The sequence below is a fragment of the Apteryx mantelli genome, chromosome 1 (assembly GCF_036417845.1).
Source record: "Apteryx mantelli isolate bAptMan1 chromosome 1, bAptMan1.hap1, whole genome shotgun sequence".
NCBI lineage: Eukaryota > Metazoa > Chordata > Aves > Apterygiformes > Apterygidae > Apteryx > Apteryx mantelli.
In genome coordinates, this window is record NC_089978.1 from 21,780,664 (window position 1) to 21,801,587 (window position 20,924).

Here is a 20,924-nt window from a genome sequence, read left to right on the forward strand (position 1 = left end):
TTACAGACTGGGAATCCTTTAAACCCCATCTAAAATTGCCCTGGGAAAGCACATCATGATTAGTAATTTGAAAAGACAGAGTGAATATTCAACAAAAAAATCCAGCCTTCCCTAGGATTGGAAAAACTTTTTCAACATGCTCAGAGATATTACAGGGCGATGGGGGTATTTTGCCCACAGAGGGAGCGTCGGCAGCCTCGATGCTACAGACGGACTGAAAGAGAGCTGAAACCTTCTGCTCCACCTAGCTGTGAAGGGCACAGACCCTGGGCTTTGCAGGAGTGGGCGGGCAAGCAAGGCAACCTGCTGAAGACCCGTCCATTTCTGCACCACGCTGCAAGGTGTGAGCCCCATATGGAAGGGGCCATGAGGCCGCGGGACAGGCTAAACGCCGCGGGCTGAGACTGAGGGCTGCTCTCGTGTCACAAGCCACCATCCATGCCCACGGGTCTCCTGTGCATGGAGATGGTGGCTTGTGCCTGCCAAGGAATGGCAGCGGTGGAGAGGCATCTTTATTTTCCAGAACAGTCCACTGGGTAAGGGATTCAGACCGAATGCTACGAAACAGAAAGTCTGTGAATAGAGACTGTGGGCCTTTCTCCGTAGCTAATTTAGTTTGGGGATTTCAGTCTTTGTTATTGATGAAATGGTTACTCGCTCATTTATTTGGTTTCCTTGATCCTCTTGTTTGTTTTTGCCCCCTTCAATTAATTTATGATAATGAAGTGTTTACTTGTTGTTCTTTAATTCCCTGTATATATATATACATATATATAAGCAGTAGCTCCCAGAGGTTTGGATTCCCCTTCTGCAGCCAGATATGAGGTTGAAACAACCCCAAGCACCCGAGTCTGCGAAGGGCCCCCGAGCTACTTGAAGAGGCATGAGCAAGCTCCCTGCTCTTGGAACCAGGAACGCCACTTTACATAATCAGACACAAGTTTTATCTTTAGTCTCAGTTTCAGTGCATTTAAACTCTATAATGAAACAGCAGTTTATTAATAACAAATCTCAAAAGTCCATTTTGTACTGAAGTCACCCTCTTAGCAATTGGGTATAGACTGCTGCCTCTTTCAGGCCCTCCCCTTCTCTACTTCAAGTAGGTTTTCTGGTTTCTTTCCCGCATCCTACACGTACCGCAGAGAGCTTTCAATGCCCAGCTCTGCCGCCTTAATCTTTCTGAATAACTGAGAGATTTGCCAAAGAGGCAACTCCTGGCTAGATAGGGATGAAGTCAAATCCATTGAAGCTTATTTAAAAATATGTTCAATTCATACTACATAATGAGATCAAAAGCAAGATTATTTTTCTGTATTGAAAGTGCCTTGTTACCTTTATCACCAAGCTCTCTAAAAAAGGTCGGTCCGGGTTTAGCTTTTGTAACATTTGCCAGTGCGGCATCTACCTCCTTTAAAGACACAAACAAGAAAATATAAAACCAGTTTTGAAAGAGGAGTCCATTTGGTTGAGTAACAGAAAGAACGCGAGTTCTTTTGAAGCCCGAAAGGAACATTTTGCTTACCTTTTTTGTCAGTTTCTTGGCTGAAGCTTTACCTATAATAAAAAGAAATCATCATTATTCAATAACAAACTCTGACTTTAAACTTTGATCAAGTTCTGTGGCATTTCTTCAGATTTTTATAGGAAAATACTAAGTAATAAGAAACAGAATATTTTGTAGTGGGCAGTTTGTTTCTAATTCCCACAACGATCAAGAAAGGACAACATTTTAAAATAATATGAGCAATCTGTTCAAATGTTCTTGCAACTTAGGTGAAACCATGAACTACTCAGATATCTATGACTAATTTGCTAGTGTGATTTTGAATACTGTGGACTACAAATGTATTATATATTCCAAAATCAGGTTATGCAGTAACCCCCCCCCCCCGTATTATTTACAAAGGGATTTGTATGCACACCTAATACACCTCCAAACACAGGCTGAGTATGCAAAAGCTAAAAAATAAATAAAAAAAAGCGAAGGAAGAATTTTATGTTTCTATTAAGTAAACTGAACACCTCTTCCTCCTCTAACAGCATCAGATGAAACCACACAAATTCTTAAGTGTTCACCAGCAGGCTCAAGCCTATGCTCAAATAGGGAAGTTGCTGGGGATAGTGTAAGGTCATACTCCTGTGCAGGTCACCGGTCTGAGGAGCTGCGACATATTTTATCCGTGGAATGGTTCAGCTGGTTAGATGGGACTGTAGCAATTCTGCAGTCTCACTGCAGAGGGAACCACGTTCCACTTCTCAGTCTACTGCCCCATCTCACAGGTCTGTCTCTCGATCATTTCTGCTCACACAGTTCCCAAGCCTGTGCCCCTCACTCTAACCACTTGCAGCCCATTCCTGCTTTTCTTCATCACCAGGTCCTCTGGATTCAAGCCAGCCATTATCTCCTATTTATTCATGATGTACAAGCATAAGCAGAGTTGCTTGCATTCGCCGTGGGGACTGATGCCACTGGGCGCTGAAGCCTGCTTTGCTCCGTGCTCACCCTCTGCTGCTTTATGGGCCTCCTGCTTCTGAAGAGTCACCAGCACCGAGCTGCTGTTTGGGAGTGGACATACTGATGCAGCCTGGTGGGCAGCTGTTAACAGACTGCTACCAAGCACTTTCACAGGCCCATATCTTGGCCAAACGGTGGTGCATTCTCAGTAATATAGCAAATTTCCACAATGGTGGCAAAAGACATGTCCAACAGCAGAGGGGCTCCACTTGCAACTTTTAGCTTCAAACCAGGGACGTGGCTGGAACATCTCAACTAGCTACAGTTTGTTTTTCAGTATGGGCAAATCAGTGCATTGGTCTCTATTCTCTGAACTGTCAATAACATTTCTGCTGATAAATTCCTCTCCCCACCCCCCAGTCCCAAATCAGCCTAAGGCAGACACCTGGCACAGAACATTTCAACCCAAACGTTTAAGTTTGACAAAAGTTATAGGCAACTAAAATTAGGGTTTTATAACTAGAGTGTTGAGTGACCCCAACAACAGGTGTTGCCAGCACCACCTGTTACTTTACTATGTATGAGTACATTTTTGTGCAATGTATCTACATATATTTACACACACACACAGACACACACAAAGTCACATAGATAGATACCTTCTAGATACCTTCTATCTCAAATGAAGTAAAAAATCCACAGTTTTGCCTCACTTGAGATAAAAGAAGTCAGACTAACAACAGTCTGGGAGAGCAAGTAAAAAAATAAAATAAAAATCACTGTGTCCAGCAAGGCAGAGTACAGAACTGGGCGATGTAACACTACAATTTAACACTGCTCGCTCTTGTAGAGCACTCCTAATGAATGGGTATTTAGCAAATTATGTGATTTAGACCTCAGCTTAACATCTGCTTCGAAATGTCACCTCCTCTGCACAGCACTTTTCAATTTGGAATTAAAACACACCGCAGCAGCTCTTTTAGTCTGGGGAGATCCACATGGCAAGAAGCCTGATCAGATGAAGCGAGTCAGGCTGTAGGTCTTCCTCTTTCCATCCGTGTCTGACTGACCTGCAGGGGACAGGCAGAGTGTGTAAGAGCTCCCAAAGATGGGTGCTGCTTTTCAGGGAAAAACAGAATTTGGAAGAAAAAAAGGGAAAGCCACCGTACAATGACTTTCACTGTAAATGCTCTCTGCAATTGTCTGCTCTGAAGCCAGCCATGCACCTGCATTTGGTTAACAGCAGCTCCACTCATTTCAATCTCCTGGTGGCCATATGAGTGCCACATCTAGGAAGGCCACTGCTATTTCAGCAGTGTATTGGCAGGGGCCCTTTGCCAGCTTCCAGGAGGATGAGGAAGGAGGTAAGCAGCGGCCTGCAAGCTGGAACAGCAAAGGCATGAATAACTGATGCAAGGCAAGGAGAAAGCTCTGGGAGCAACCACGCAGATACTAGCTGGCCAAGTCTGTGAGGGTCTACAGCAGGTAAGTCTGTGTTTCTCTTCTCTCTGCTGTACTCAGCACAGTGACCCTGAAACACTTCAGCTAAGCAGTTCTAGGGAATATATTCTCAATGGGAATAATCCTACTTTGATAAAAATTAGGAAGGGGAAAACAAAGATTTTGCAGACACATAGAGCCTCTTTTCTCCAGCTAGCAGAGTCACCAGCTTCAAGCACCTCTGCAGTTGTCTAGAGCTTGTGCAATTGGCTGCTGGTGGCTGTGAATGCCTCCACTGTGCTCAGCTGTGGCCATCCTCCAGCAGAGGTTTAAGATGTGGACATGCTGAATGACCTGTTTCAGAGATGAAGAAACAGTAGCAGTAATGATAGTGAGAGCTAGGTGCACATACTACCCTTGACTACAAAGAAAAGATGGGGAATCGTGGCAGGGGTGAAAGGAATAAGGGAGGAGAGGAAGCATTTGCTGGGCAGCAGGAGGAAGGAGAGAACAGTCCCGAGCCCCACGGGGGACAAAGAACAGACCGAGGTGGGGGAGCCAGTCCCCAGTACAGCTGGCAGAATAAGGGGCAGTTACTGCAACAAAAGGGGAAAAAAAGCAGGAGGAAAAGGGAAGGATTGAGAGATAAATAAAGACTACTTTTTTTTTTTTAAGTAGGAAATACAGCAGAGTAATAAATGTGGAGCCTGTTTTTGTTTAATGACTCTTCTCAAATGGGTTTAGAAATCAAAATTTCTTACAACTTAGTCAAATGAAAATGGCATACAGATCTCAGCAAGTCTGTACTGGTAGCCAGTAATCTTGTTAAAAAAAAAAACCCTTACATTTTGGGTATTAGTGTTATCATTCATATTGCTATTTTTGTAAAGTATTAGACTACAACCTTACAGTAATTTTATAATTTAAATTGCATAATGAGTTTCCACCAATAATTATTTTAATATTTGCTAAGAATGAAATTCAATGATACCCTCTTGGTGCTGTCACCATATAAAAACATTTGTGAAGATTCAAATCTCAACTTTCACTTAGAAACATTAGCCACTTTTATTGAAGCATTCATAATATTCCTTGAATACTAATTTAGCTCTTACTGCTTATCCTTTCCATTTATTCTCCTCCTAACAATGAGATCCCTTTAGAACATCAACAAGGAAAGCTTTGTTGATAGCGCACACTAACGTATCGAATGTGCAGTCCTCTGAGGAATAAGGTCTTTTAAGGCCTTGTCTACCGTAATTAGGAAAAGAAGGTTAACTCCTCTTCACAAGAAATGCACTGCAAAGGTATAAACAGTTTTCTTAGCCAATTCAGACAGTGAAAAAGAGGCCCCTTCCTGGTTATCAATTAAATTTGGGTATAATTGGTGCTGTCATTCCTGATACATGACCGCAAATATATCAAGATTTAAGTCTCTCTCTAAGGAATACAGCCAAGGATATAATTATTAGGAACTATTTTATGTAATAAGAAAAAGATCTGAAGGATTCACTTTTCTGTAGTTTTATTCTTTTAACTTTCAACTGATATATTTTTAATAACATATAAATCAATGACATATTAGAAAACCTGTTCATAGTAGTAACAGTCTTACTTTGATACCATAAAAAGAAAGTTAGAATTTTTATTGTTCTGAACATGAAAGAAGGGGAAGAAAAACTTCTTTTTTCTACAGATCTGCCAAGACAGATGGAAATTCTTGCTTAAAGTAAAACGAGTATTTTCAAGGGTCTGTACCTATTTTACAGATGCCATCATCTGATTTTCACTATCTATAGTGGATCCACGAAGCAACAACCAGGTACAGACACATTTTTTGCAAACAAAAAAAGCCATTTTAGCTTTTAAAGTTAAGCTACTTGAATAAATACCAAGTCTACTTACAAGCATACAAATTCTGTGCCGTTAGCCAAGAAAGTTAGCTGACAACCGTAATTAAGAAAACACCGCCAAGAGCAGCTACTTCAGCTTTAATTTGCCCTCGGCAAACCTGGGTCTTTTGTCACATGTATTTCTTACAACAGAAGTGTTTCCATCATCTATCTGTTTTTTACACTAATATGTAGAATGAACCTGACATCAATGTTAGGATTAACATTAGGAAAGGGCTGAATTAAACAAGTACCCACTTGCACTCAGTAACACCCATTTACACCCATATGGCTTGGGAAAGGCTTAGATCTGACAAAAGACATTTAGAGCCAAAGAACGATCAAAATCACTAAGATCAACCATTATAACAACAAGAATCAAATGCCAACACAAAAGTAGAGAAATTACTCCCTATGATAAAGCAGAATTTTACACATCTGAAAAATTGCTCTGATTTTTTAATATGGAAGTTAAATATAATTTTTAAAACAATCTTTCTCAATAGCCTTAACTTCAATTACAACAGTAGCTAAAGGGATACCTTTTACCAGGAAAACAACAGATGCCTGTCACTTTTTACCAGTGAAGTCTCTGAGCAAGTTTTACTAGGATCTCTTTTTTAGCTCCATTTTAGACAGACACAGTGATAATCAAGTAAAAAAAAAAAGTCATCGCAGTTTTTTTTTTGTTTTTTTAATTTTAGATGGCAACCACTACTACCTTTGCTGAAGCTTGGCAAGTTCAAAATCAGATTGGGGCACTAGGAAATTATTAGTTTTTCTCTGAAAAAAATATAAAAAGACTAGCACTATGTATGTCACAATTCGACCAAAGCTCTGATTCTACAAAACGACGAGGGACGAACCCCTTCAGCGCGTGGGATCTCAGCGCAGCTCTAGCTGGCGGGCTGTGAGGATCAGGGCCCTGCTAAAACACAACGTGCTGCAAGCAGCTCGTGCTGTGGCCCTTTCAGTGGAGCCCGCACTGCAGGTTTCCTGTCATGGGAACTGGAATTTGTATTTCTCCCTTCCAGCCAGCAGCCAATTTCCACAAAACCTGAACTCTTCGAAAATTATATGTTTGTACCCAAGTGGGTTGGTTTAGATAAGACTCATATACGTGGATTTCCTTGGGGAAACCTGGTTAAAATTTTTGTTTAAGTTAGTCTAAAGTATACGACTATCAAAATTCAGTCGCTTGCGTTCAATTCCCAGCTGTCTCAGATTTTTTTTATATGATACTGGACAGGTAACTTAGCTGAGTGAGTTCTCCTCTGTTTCTCTTGTTTACTTAGACTCCCAGCTCTTGAAAGAAATGATGGTCTCCTCTATGACTTTTCAAAGTGCTTACCACAATCTAAATATCTAAATAATCTAAAGGGCAAAACTCAAGCCAATAATTAGTCCTTGAAAAAGCCTACTTTTGAAATATTGGAGACAGAGATAAATCAAGGAGAGTCAAAAAAAATTAAGGCTTTTTGAAGGCATGATAAAACAAGTGGTCAGATTCCTATGATAACACCTGGCAAACCAGTATCTGAATAAATGAGAGCACTATTTAAAGGAATTATGAACCCACTAAGAGCTAGAAAGCTCTTACTGAACCAGTACATTATTCCATTGAAACAGAATTGATAAAAGTCATCTCAATCAGCCAAATTAGTGAATTGAAGCACCTGAATTCAAGCCCAGGTATGCCCAGTGGAACAGGCAGCACTGCATTAATAGAAGCTTCTGAAACCTTTTACAAAACAAGTTTTGCATCTTTCGGAAACAAGCGTTGCATCTGTCCTTCTTTATTCGCAGCAATCATTCCTCTGAGGAAATGAGAAATACACAGCGCTGGGCTGAGGCCAGCCCTGGCAAAGCTCCATTTCAGAAGAGCAGCTGCATCAGGCCCAGTCAATACCGGCAGATTTCTCTGTGAGTAAGGCAGCCTGCAGTGAAAAGGGTGGGAAGCTGAGGTAGGAAGAAAACTTCCAAGGCTGACACAGTGTGTTAGGAAACTGAAACAGACTAAAAAAATTAAGATAAGCCAGTTTTCAGAAACTTTTGAAGAAACAGTGACATACAGTTACCAATATTACCATGAATTCCAAAATAACCAATGGGATGAGGTTGCAAGTACACCTCGTGGTCCTCCTTACAGAGCACATGAGCACCTCAGCCCTCGCTGGGACACTCACAGCTTGTGGAAAGTGCAGGGGAACACGGGACCAATTTTTCTTTAGGTATTATCCAGGGAACATGACTTGCTCCTAGGTCCATCTGTTCCAATAACCTACCTAAGACTTGTCCAGGAAAAGCTGATGATATATTCAAACTCCCAAGTTTCCCAAAACATATACACTATTAATCTTTACAACCATTGCAATTCTTGCAATGATGCAGCATACAGAAAGTTATTTTTTCCAAAACACCAGGAAGGTGTAACAGCAATCAGGACTGAACAGGGCTAACTAGAACTGTGATACAACAGCTCTTCGGCACAGAGCACGCGTGTACCCGCAGCTCTCAGCTACCAAAGGAGCATGAGATTGAGCTAAGACTCCCTTTGCCACACGAGCAGCAGCAGGGAGGCAGGCAGAGGAGGCAGCTCCTGGACAGAGCAGGCTGCCAGCCCTCCGTGTCGACTCTGAGTTCAGGACTGGAGGTAGCATCCAGAAGAAAAACGTGCTATGTGAAACGCGAGTCCTCAAATTCCCAAGTGTCTCACTCTCAGTTTCTCTGACTTCATTTAAATGTATAAAAATTAGATGCCTAAATCTGAGTCAGTGATCTCTGTGGTGCTTTGCTGTAGCTATGGTGGTATAAGGATGTACATAGAAAAAGGTTTATAATTAGCTTTGAAATCTGCTGCGCCTATTTCAGACCTGAAGAAGGGCTTGTGTGCCCAAAAGCTTGTCTAATTTTTCCAGCTTACAGCAACTGGTCTAATAAATGATACTATCTCTGTCTACAAACCTCATCCTGACTAATGATCCCAGGCTCCCTTTATAGCCAAGGGAGAGAAATAGACACAACAAAAGAGCAATTTATTCCATATTGAGATAGGTCTCTGTTACAGGCCAGATACAGTCCCTCGGAGGTACCTGTTTCCCTCCAGTAACTTTAAAGAGATCCTACAGTCACTAGCTCCGACCTGACGTTCAGCTTTTACTAAGTTTGGGTAGACGAACCCTTCTCCAAGCAACCGGAAAGCTGAAATCATGACTGCTTTTTATGTTTGTCGTATCTGTAATCTCCTAATAATTTTATGTTAGCAGTACTAAAGGCATGTTGACTTTCTTCATTAAGAACTTAATCAGATGCAGAGGGGCAAAATGAACTACAGCACAAAGAGGCAGAGAAGGCTGCCTAATTGGAGCAAAAAGTTATTATAAAGACAATGAAGACTACCTAGAAGGAGCTGTACCATGATACACATTTAGGAGACCAGGAGGGTCAGGAATGATTCCTATGAGCTTATAGAGAGTATTATGTAGCTCAGAGATTTGGGATGTCCTGAATATGAACAAAGCCATGTATCTTCCATGAAGAGCAGGCAGGCAGACTCTCAGCTCAAGAAAAATTTCTAGTATTAGACTTGAGAGATAGTCATTCTCTTCTAGCAAAGTGAACAGCACATGCTAGACTGAGCCTTCAGGACTCTGAATTTCATGAACTTTGATTCTATCCTGAAATAAGGAAGGGATGATTTCTGTAGCATTGCTATGCTTTATGTTGTGATCCTCTCCTATGGTTAACAAAGACTAGTTTTTGAAGTACTACAGTGCAGGAGTGCATGCTAGATCGAGATACTAACAACAGATGAGGATAATTAACTAATATAATAGCCTAATAGCAGTAGAGGTTTAATTCTGTTCCTCTCTACTAGACAATGCTAGAAAGTCATGATCCCTGACTGAGGGGCTCTATAATCCATTTTATGACTAGAGAAAATAAGTATAACATGAACAGAAGGACAAGCAAAGTAGGATAAGAGCAACAACAATTAAATGACAGTTAAAACTCTAACTGCTTGCACGACTTGAGCAAATTGCAAATTGAGCAATTTGGATTCAGAAGCAAAATGTGTGCCCATCAATCCTCCCACAATCAAAATCAACAAAGAAGAGGTCAACACCTTAACAGCACCACAAATTTATTCTCATCTCACTGTATAGAGTATAAGACTTTGTTTGAGTTTATGCGGCTCAATATAAAGCCACCATCACCATTGTAGCAATTATCCCTACTGTATCTCAGTCAACCACTTCCCTCAAAATTTGACCCGTTCTACATATATCTGAAGAATCTTACCTGCCATGACAGACTCATTTTTTTCATGCATCTTACAAAATGTGAAAAAAAACTTAGTACAGTTACAGACTAAGTGTAACCAGAAGAAAGACTGCTAGAATTCACCCATTGCAATGGAATTTATCACTAGCAGAAGCTACCTAAGTAATCCTGGCATAAGGAAAAAGAGGGGGTGTGTCAGGGGAGGGTAAGTGATTCAGCTGCAGTAGGGAATCAAACTATTATCTCTTTATTATGGACAGTAAAATCCCTTTTTACTAGATGGGGCTTGATCTTTTTTTCCTTTTTGCTTTGATGTTATTTATCCTCTAAGCAGGAACTGCAAACCATATCAAACAGTGCCAAATTATGTGAAGTAACTGTACGGTTTAATTATTGCACTTTGATACATAACAAATACTCCAGCGTGCAAGAATTACAGATAATGAGGACAGAAAAGACCACTCCGGTCACCTAGTTTGACCTATTGCTCCCAACAGACTTTTGCTCATGCATTATCTCATCTGTTCATGTACACACAAATACATGCTCGCACATTCAAAAGATAATATCAATATTAAGCTGTAGTTTGGGGTTTGAAAGACAATGATGACTTTAATTCAACTATGTTTAGAGAATAGCTTGCTTTTTCTTAAACTTACTCATCTAAGTTCAAACTTTAGGATAATGTTGATATTGCTTATTCCTAATAGAACAGTAAAAATAAAATGCTGAAATGCAATAACTTAATATAACTTTAAAACAAAAATTGGAAACATTTCAGGAAAAATTTGAAGTTATTCATGGAATCATCATGAAAAATGCAATGCTCTTACCATAATTCTGTTCAGATGTAGGGCATTTATAGTGCATGTGTCAAAGCAGTAAATAGCTGACATATTAGTGCATCAAGCCAATTTAAATTACTGCAGCGGGTAAGTAACTGGGAACACTGACATGTCACATAAATCCAATGAGTTCTCAAGAGTCCTGTAAATATAAAAAGCTTTTTAGATCCAGTTTATATAGTAGCCTGCTTTTTTTCTTCCATTTCATCCTATCACATATCAAAATTATTTACACCATCAGTAATGCTTTCTTTTCCGTTAAAACAGTATTTTTCTTTTAAAGGTTAATTTACTTCCACTACAGCAACATGCAATGAAAGTTCTCAAAAATTTTGGAAAAAAATGTTTCAGGAGGTGACACTTGATTGGAAAAGTACAATGGAATTTTGCTAGAAGTACCAGTTTGGGAAACTTCCACTCATTATATCCCAGCAATCCTTAGTCAGACCTTTGTGGGGGGTGGGGGAAAGGCTGATGTCCATCTGCACAGCAACTGTGAGATCTGGAAAGCTCATCAGCAGGATGCCCAATTTCTCTTGCTCTATTATTCTAATGATGCTGGTTATCTTTGCTCCTCTTCTGTTCTGCTAGTACCTTGTCCTTCCACCAAAGGCATATCCTTCACCCTTCATGGACTAAAGGCATCCTTCCCCAACATCACACTACTCTTATCTGATTATCAGTGATAACTCCTCTAGGGAATCTAGCACAAACATCACTTTCTGGTGACTGCTGAAGATGGTCTCAGGAGATTCAGGAAATTTTATGGAAAATCCCATGAACTGCAGCTCGCCTGTGGTTAAAGGGAAACTGTTCACCCATTTCTCAGACAAAATGAATGAGCGCACTGGCTGACATTTGTTTCCAGAAGGGCTATGAATACAAAACATCTCTCTAATTACCTCTCATACAGTCGCCTTATCCTCTTTGCAGAAGGAAAATGTCAGATTAGGTGCTTTTGTAACCTATGCTAACGCTAAATAAAAACACTAGTGGGTAGGTTTCATATAGAGGTCTAGGATATTTCCCCTGTGCTCAAATGAAAGGCAACAACATTCTGTACAAAGCATCTGAAGGCTGTATTCTGGCTTCACATCTCACTGACAGCTACTGAGGAGGACCAAAGCTCTTTTACCCCAATTCTCAATAGCTACTGACATGAGAAAGCAAAATCTTGGATTTAACAGTGAATTTGGGCATTTTATTGAAATTAAAAGAATTCTATGTTTGTAATTTTGTTAATGAGAGATATCTGTTTAAGATCAGGCCTGGGACATTTGGTCTTGCTGCCCAGAGCATGGTAGACTACAAAAAGGGTCGGAACCCCATTATGCTTATCTTCCAGGACATATGTCTCTTTCATGAACATGCAGTTTACAGTGACTATCTGTCTGAGGGTATTGCTATCGAGTTTATGGAATAGTTAATTTGTCAATTATAATCAAAATAAATTCTGCTTAATAATTAAAGGATTAACTGAACACCCACTAGATAGTGTTCAGTTACTGCACAGGGTGAGCTCGGCTAGCTATAGGTCTACCTCCTAGTCACCTCTGCTTTGCAGCAGATTGCAAATTTCTTGAAGAAAGTACAAATACATTTGAATAACAGGACAAAAAGGGATGAAATCATCCTCTTTACTAGAAATTTGGGAAGGATCCAGTAAATTATCACCCTTGTTGAATGTGCGTAAGTGGAACTTCTAAAATGTAAGACAGTTCAAAACAACAACAACAAAAAAGCACGCAAGATGGTTTTGCATCCACTTGCTAATACTCTAGATTTTTCTCAAGAAGCTTGTATTTTGGTAACTGGTGATATCATCCATCTGTTCTTCATCCTCCCAAACTCTCCTGATATCATCCACTGAAAGAAAACAGTGAATAAACACATACCAAAGAAACATTTCCATTTTGCAATTCCTTTAATTAAAAGGATGAATTGAATTACTGGATGTCTATTCTAGCTGGACCTAATAGATCACTTTCTTTTTCAAGCAAAATCAGAACAATTGCAGCTACTGTCCATTAATCATTGGTGAACAGATATAAGAAAAAAAAGAAGAAAAAAGTACTACTTTAAGGGAAGAGACTTTTGGTGTACATACAATATTGTAGCACTTAAGTTCAGATAGTCTGTAGAACTATAGAGATCAGAAGGGTGAATAGCGTCAAAGGGAACTGCTATTCAGAGCAGAATAAAGCAGATTCTGTCAGGTCAGGACTTCCAGAAGGAACCTTTCCCCTTTACAAGACTCCAAAGTGCAACCTCACATGAAAATTTTAGCAAGGCCAGTTTAACGTCGATGATTGCAGCGATGACGTTACTTTCCCTGATTTTCACTGTAAGAAGATAAGGGCATTCTGGTTACCGTGTTTGGGAACTTTCCTACATAGCAATCTGCCTACTGCATTGGGCTTTTACTGATCTTGTGCAGCCCTATTTTATCATGTCCATGACTTCCTAGGTTGAGGCATTATTGCAATCTCTAGCTTTTCTTCCCTCTTTCTTCCTTGTCATGCTTAATCATAGATTCCTATCAGTGGCTGACTTGCTTTCCTTCAGTTGATGGTCCAACGTCATTCTCACTTTTACCTTTAAATTAGCCAGGAGCTTCTTTCTACTTCTAAGATTAGCTCATTCTGTTCTTAGCACATACAGAAGCTCTCAGCAAACCAGAAACAGCCCCTGCTGAGTCTGACTTGTTTATACATCATCATTAACATCTGTCACCTAGCAATTAACAGATGTTTGGGAAGTTTTCCTACAGCAGGGTTTCCAGAGTATGCAAGTGATAAGAGACTGCTCTTGTTTTTTTCAGCTAAGCAAGAAAGGTTTATCCTATTTTTACCACATGAGAAGACTACTGGAGAGATCTAGTTTTGGCTAGTTTCTCAGAGTACCAGAATGAAGAGTTACATAAAACTTAAAAAAAAAAAAACAAAAAAAAAACCACCTGCAAAACTTGCTAACATTATCCTTATTTAGAAGATTAGGCGGTAATGGAAAGGATCATGAAAAGTTTGAGAGGTCCCCTAAAAGATCAAAGAGAACTAAAGTAATGAGAAATCATAGAAGAGCTTAAAAAGAGGTGTTAATCATGCCTAACCATAGCAGGCAAAACAGTTGGGTTAATTCGCAACTTAGAAAAAAAAAATAGTGTTGCTAATAGTAAGTTTAATAATAAATTCCTGACAAGACGTTCATCAACATTCCCTATTACTACAAAAGAAGAAAGTCTCCTGCACCGATTAGAACACCTCTTCTGTGCTAACGGGAGGCTTTTGAGACTGAGTAATAGATGTAAAGATAAGCCTTCTCTTGACCATCTGGCTTAAAACTTCTCACATTTTAAAGAAAAAAAAACCTAGCAAGAGGAAAAAAAATCCAGAGACCAAGATGATCAATAAAGTCTTTAAAAATGAATCATTTCTTTCCTAGAATTGTCTTATCTGCCCATAAAAAAAAAAACTTTCCTGAATTTTTTTTTTTTGCTTCCTGATGAAGCAAACCTCAAAAAGACAATTGAAAAACAATTACCTTGGCTTTAATTTTATATTCAGATTTTCTAAAGAATTCTGATCCTATTAAGCACCAAAGGAAACACTGTATTAAGTTTGTCAAAATAGAAATAGAACAGAAATATTTCTTTACTAAAGGATAATGGAGGAGGCAAATCTAAAAGCATAACTTTACACAAAATTCTCAATGGCATCATCTCATTTAATTTGGAGTAGTCTTCAGTATAATGGGCTTCTGTGTCCACTGCATCTAATTATATATGCATTGTTTCCTTCCTACCATACTCATCTTCTGCAACAAAAGTAATTGCTACTCCAGGAGCAACCTTGCGCAAAAGAAAAAAAGAACAGATATTCCTGTGCAAAGGGGAATGTTATCTGGGGGGCATCCAGCCCTTGATTGTATATAACCTTCTAAAAGAATATTCTTTGTCTGATCTGTTTTTCGTCTTAATAACAATTCCTTGAATTCATTAAAACTTTCTTCATCTACAAATGGAGAAGATAATTTACTCTATTGTACTGCCCTCAGCCTCGAGAATGTATGGAACTACAAATGAGGACCAAAGCACCCACAGTTCTGAAAGCTATATATTCTGTATGAATTGATTGCGAGTGAAGCACAGGCTACACAAGTTTACCTGTTTTGCTCTCCTAAGCACTACTTTGTCCCACTTTTCTCCTTGACTGAAGCTGCAATCTGACAATTCAGATGTTTCAGCAACTTAAAAAGATCCTGACATCTATCCTTGTTTCATCCCATTGGCCCAGTGATTGTTCGTGGGTTGTGCTGTAAGCCAGACCTGGGAATGAAGGAGGCTTTGTGCAAAGGAATCAAATTAAAAAAGAATGTAATAAAGCTACCTACACGAAGCAGAGCAAAGGAGGGCCTCCTCCAGGCAGAGGAGACAAATTTGGGTTTGTTTAACCTAACAAGACCAGGGCTGAGGTCTAATATAATTATCTATAATGCATCAAGGGGTTAAGATTCAAAAAGAAATAAAAGAACTATTTCAGGTAATGGGTAATGTTGGCAAAAGAGCAAGTAGGTATAAACAGAGAGTGATTAATTTTAGGTTGGATATTAGATGAGAGTATTAAAGAGTCAGAAGAGATGCTGTGTCACTGTTTTCCAATATAAACAGTGGTGACAACTGTTTTTAAATTGAGCATGAATAATTTCGAAGAGATCTATATTTTAAGTTTTTAAAGACCTAAAATGGGAGCTGACTTTTAGAAAATGTAAGATAAATTTTGATACATTTTAGCCATAGAATACTAAAAAGAAGTGATAAACCATGTAAGTATCACCCTAGTATAGAATGCAAACCCTTAAAAACATATCACAAGATGTTACATGTTAACTTAAGTGAGCTGTGATAATATATACAAGTGCTCTCATAATGCTGTGATTAAGCAGACATCCTTTCTCCTCCATGTAGCAGTAGTGGACATAAAGAATAGGGACTGTTCTCCTGAAATAAGCATCTGCTTTCACTCCAGAGGCAAGAGAAAATAAAAATTTCAATCAAATTTTAGGAAGGTTTTTTACAATTCTCAAAGTGGATGCAAATTAAAAGCAAATAATAGAAACCACTTTCTTTTAGTGAAAAAAATAAAGCAATCTTATGTTGCCCACTGTTCTTCCAAATTGAGCATACTGTTTTAAATACAGTTTCCTAGACTTCATAGCAAAGCCCCTCTTTTTGTTCCAGTGAAGTTTGCCTTTACCATCATACACGTTGCAGAAAATGTTGCTCTCTTACGCTAAATCTGAAGCGAGAATAAAGCTAGAGAAGCAGATGAAACATTCAAATGTTAGGCTTTATATTTTCTCCCAAGAAAGAGTGAGCTGTCACTTTCTCTATCACCGAAAAATCCAAAGAGAAGAATCAATTGCTGTATCAGGGCACAGATGACCACTCAGAAGTTGTCAAACACAGTAAATAAATACAGTCTGAATGGAAAAGCAGATGCCCATTCACATGAGACAAAATGACTAATTTTAGTATTGTTTATTATAAGAATCTGCTATGTCAGGCTCACAACTGTTGGGATTTAGCCCACAGCAGAGAACAAACACCCTTCACTCTTCCCCAGAAAAAGCATTTGGAGAAGAACAGAAAAAGACAAAAAAATTCTATTTTCTAAAACGGACAGTTTCTCAATGGGATATGTGACTTACTAAGAGCTTGCTAATACCAACACAGCAGCAGGACTCCACCGTTCCAGTCGTTACAATAGTATCAAAGATATCAGAGCAAAGGACATGAATTCAAGGCATGAAAGGAAGGCTAGCACTTGGAAAAAATGAGCTGTATCATACTGATGACTTCAAACATCAGCTCTTCCAGAAGACTACTGAAATAGCTTGAACAAAGTCAACCGGCAGCTGACTTGGCTACGTTCTACATTCAAGTTCCATACAAGGAGCCAACATTTTTTTTTTTATTAAACCAGCTAGGATTGCTGCTCTTGGTGAATGAGGAGTTCACAAGACACTGGCATTTTCCATATACCAAATTCAGTCAGAAAAAAAAAGAACTGTCAATTAGGATGTATCTGAACCTAGCAAAGCTTCTGAACTACCCTTCAGCTAATAAAAAGCAAGGCAGGATGTGCTGGAAGGAGTGGCATCTTTCACTAGGTACAGCTGAAAAATCCTTAAGCTTTCAGGTACACAAGCCTTTTTCAGGTCTGAGAGGAGAGATATTTAACTGGAGACCCAGCTAGTGGCACACTCAGGTGCTCTCCAGCATTATGGACAGCAGCACAAGGACGAGAGCCCTCTGACAGATTGGGTAAAGGTGGAAGATGGATTAGATTGCTGTGAAATCATTCTAGGATGCATTATCACTTGCAATAACTAAGCCCATAAGCCTGACACAGGGCACTGTCATGTACCCGGGCTGCTCTAACAAGAGAAACTTGGCTTTTTTTTTTTTTTTTTTTTAATGTATGGAAAAAAAATTGAGCTCCTATTTGCTTTTGTTTCACAGTAGGTGAGATAGGCTACTGACTGCAATCTGTGCAATAACCACTGCAGGTGCCTAAGAAGCAGGGAGCAAAAATGAGAGCATAATGCAGGTAGTTTATCCTAGGAAATCAATGCCAATATTGCCAAACTGGGGGGCAGCAGAACTTCTTAAAGGTCTCTCTGCAGATGCTAGCCATTTACTTGGCAAGCAAGGACAGCTCAATATCATCTACCAAAGCAGACTTCATACCTTGGCTGCTATTGCCTATAAAGAAATTGATAGTTCATGGGTCTACCCTACATATTTTAAAAAAATCATAACGTAACATTTCTTACCAGGACATGCAGGGGAAAAAAAAATTAGTCTATATCAAAATTACCCCCAAATTGATTAATCACTTTGACCATTATAAAAATTAATTTTTGGCCTAAGGACAAGCACAGAAACATTCAGCCCTGAAAGAGCTACAGACAATTGAAAATAGGTGGTTAGAATGGAAGCTAGATTTTGGCAGGAATGTAACATGCATTTCTGGCACCCGGTACTATCCACCTAAGGGTCTACCAGATCATCACCATTTCTAAATATTGTAATACAACCAAAGATATTTTAAAAACAGATTGTACTTAACTTCTTAGGTACAAAACAATACCTTTGTTAAGGATGTATGTTGCAAGAAATTAAAATACAGTTAAGAGTGATAAAAATTCATTGAGTCTGATTTTCACGCTACATGTGTTAAGACTTAATTGTCAGTTAAGCAGGATGTTTCAGAACTGATTAAGTTCCACTGCATTTATTTTAAAAATAATACTGTAGTAATCTGTCAAGAAGTATTCAGAACCTATAGCAGAAAAAATCCCAGAGATATTTTCTGTGGTATGTCAACATTATAAATATCATCTAAATAGTGTGTGGTGTTTTACAAAAATAAAAAAAAGCATTACAAATAGGAAAAATATTCAGAGACCAGGAATGACTGCAAGAGTTCTTGAAATTTGCTCATATGTATAAAAAAAGAAAAGTGACTTCTCCATTAATAATTTTAAATATCACAGGAGCATGTCCCAAAACTGGAATAGTTAACTAAAGCAGAAACTGTTGCAAGACTTCTGAAATTCTAAGGCAGCCCATGTTTGTACAACAAACAGACTCCTGTTATTAATAACCAGATCTTTCCATTACTTCCATTACAAGTATTCTGTATGTGCACAATAGATTTTCATTCATTTCAAGGAATCTGTTTTCCATTCAGATGCCATTAAATAACCAATAACTTTCACACTTTAAATAACTAAATCCTTCAAGATGTGTGTTGAGATCGCTTGCCTCTTGCTTACAACTGTGCTGGTCTGACCAGTTTTATTATTGATACTACTTTTGTGCTGTTTTTAAAAATTGCTTTCATTGAGAAGTTGCAATATATCTTCATTAACAATTGTTTTTCAGAAAACTAAATAGCTAATAATGTGTTTTCATATCATAACGTCTTGCCAAACATTTTAGCTAATCAGTAAGCATTGCACTTAACAGAGATAAGAACAGTGATTCTGCGTCCTTCTCAAACAAAAATCAGCAACACCACAAAAGGAAAACCAAGAATTAATCAAAACAAAACCAGGAGCATGTTGTTTCATGCAGACATACCTGCAAAAATACAAATCTGATTAACACAATCTCAGTAGAGTTTTAAGGACCAAAAATATATTTTCCTATTTAACCTTACAAACAATGCATTACAGGTAAGCTTTACTGTGTCTTGTAACATGGTTCAAGACACAGACCTGGTGCGTGGAAATACGGGCACCTTCCCCCTGTGCAGTGATGTGCTAAAACCTGCGACTTCCTAAGTGCTTTTGCCCCTTACTTCTCTTTCCTATGAGCACCCTGTTGAACTCTTCCCCTGCTCCCTGGCAGTGTGCGGTGAGCTGCCCGCTGCTGCAACTCCAGGCGCACGCTGCCAGAAGCTAGCTCACACCCTAGCACCTCTTCCCTTCATCACAGCATCTCTTGTCTCTATTTCTGGGACTCTGAGACTAACAAGTTTTTCTGAAAAACAAGGACAAACAAGTCAATGCAACTGCCAGCCGCTAATACAGCAAAAGAAGACCTTAGTCAATGGAGCTGATTTGATTGCTTGGGGGGAAGAAGAAAGAAAGAAAGAAAGAAAGAAAGAAAGAAAGAAAGAACGAAACCCCTCCACCTCCCCTTGAGTATCCTAACTCAGATTCCATTGCTTCAATTGTACAACAATGTCCAGACATAAATACATATTACCAAGATCATATCAATTTCTGTGGTATTTCTACTGTTTCTAAATAAAGGCTAATTTCCCTTCAAATTAATTTTTAGATAAGCTAGCCAATTCACTAATGATCAGTCTTGCACTGGACATACCCTATGTAACTCAGGTATCAGTGTTAATGTACTACTGGTGAGGAGGAAAGGAAAAAGAAAAAAGCTTATCTATTTACCAACAACTGGTTGAGGTCTAATATTTTATCCAAAATATCACTTTTAATGTTCTGTTTGGACACTTTCAGAGAAAATAAAATGCTAAATGTATCTAATATGTTGTTTTAATGAGTTCCATAGGGTTGTGGCGAGACTTCCCAGTGCTGTTTGGGTGATGAAGGATAGCTGAACAGGTACGTCGCAGCATGGGCTGGTTACCAACGTGCAAAATCACAGCAATCTGGATATCTTTGCTTATGTATGCAGATACCTCAACAGTAACAGTACCTTCTCCTTCCCTCAAAGGGCCACTTAAAGAAATGAGTGAACAATGACAACTTGCAAGCTTTGCCTAGAAATGGCTGATTTTGTTTCATTTTTCTAAAACTGAGAAGAGATTCATATGATGCCCGTAAACCATTATGCTGCTTCTTCCCCGTTGCTTTGCCTTACCGTCACAGCTCAGCACCAGGCAAGGGGCCATGTCTGTCTCACACACGCCAGTTTGCACAGTTCTCTATCATGTTTAGAGAATTTGAGCAATAATAAAATAACAGTACTAAAAATTAGTAAACACAGAGATAGAGAGAAAATGACCTCTTCTTAAAACATGAGAAACTCAAGAGGATTGAATTCAGCTCCCAGCTGTGCCAATGGCTCCCTGTATGACATTTCAGTCCATGCTTCCCATATGTAGCTTTGTAATTCATGCAAGCTTAAGGTAAAGCCTGATAAGGTAAATTGCTCTCCAGACCCCCCTGACTGCGCAGACTAGATTTCTACTAAGTACAATGGAGAATTCAATTTTCTAGCAATCACAGTCTGCATTATATTCTTCCCACAGATTCATCTTCACGAACAGGCACTGATACTCAGGCAACTCGCAGGAACACATCATATCAAATTTGCAAACACAGCATAACCTTATGTCAACTAAGTTTTCACAGCAAACTCAACCAAGTCAATCAACTTTTTCAGCAAACTCGAAACACACTAATATTCATTGAAATGTGCTGTGCTGGGACTCTATTGTGGACACACCGCTTCTGGCATAC

General features: G+C 39.0%; 1 protein-coding gene across 1 annotated transcript in view; it reads right to left on the minus strand.

Annotated features, from left to right (window-relative positions):
• MICU2 (mitochondrial calcium uptake 2) overlaps positions 1-20,924 on the minus strand; it is a 164,788-nt gene that overhangs the window by 42,762 nt on the left and 101,102 nt on the right. The window contains exons 4-5 of the mRNA XM_067289818.1: positions 1,523-1,554; positions 1,333-1,408 (exon numbers count right to left, since the gene is read on the minus strand). Of these exons, the coding sequence (XP_067145919.1) occupies positions 1,333-1,408; positions 1,523-1,554 (108 nt within the window). The remainder of the gene's footprint in view (positions 1-1,332; positions 1,409-1,522; positions 1,555-20,924) is intronic.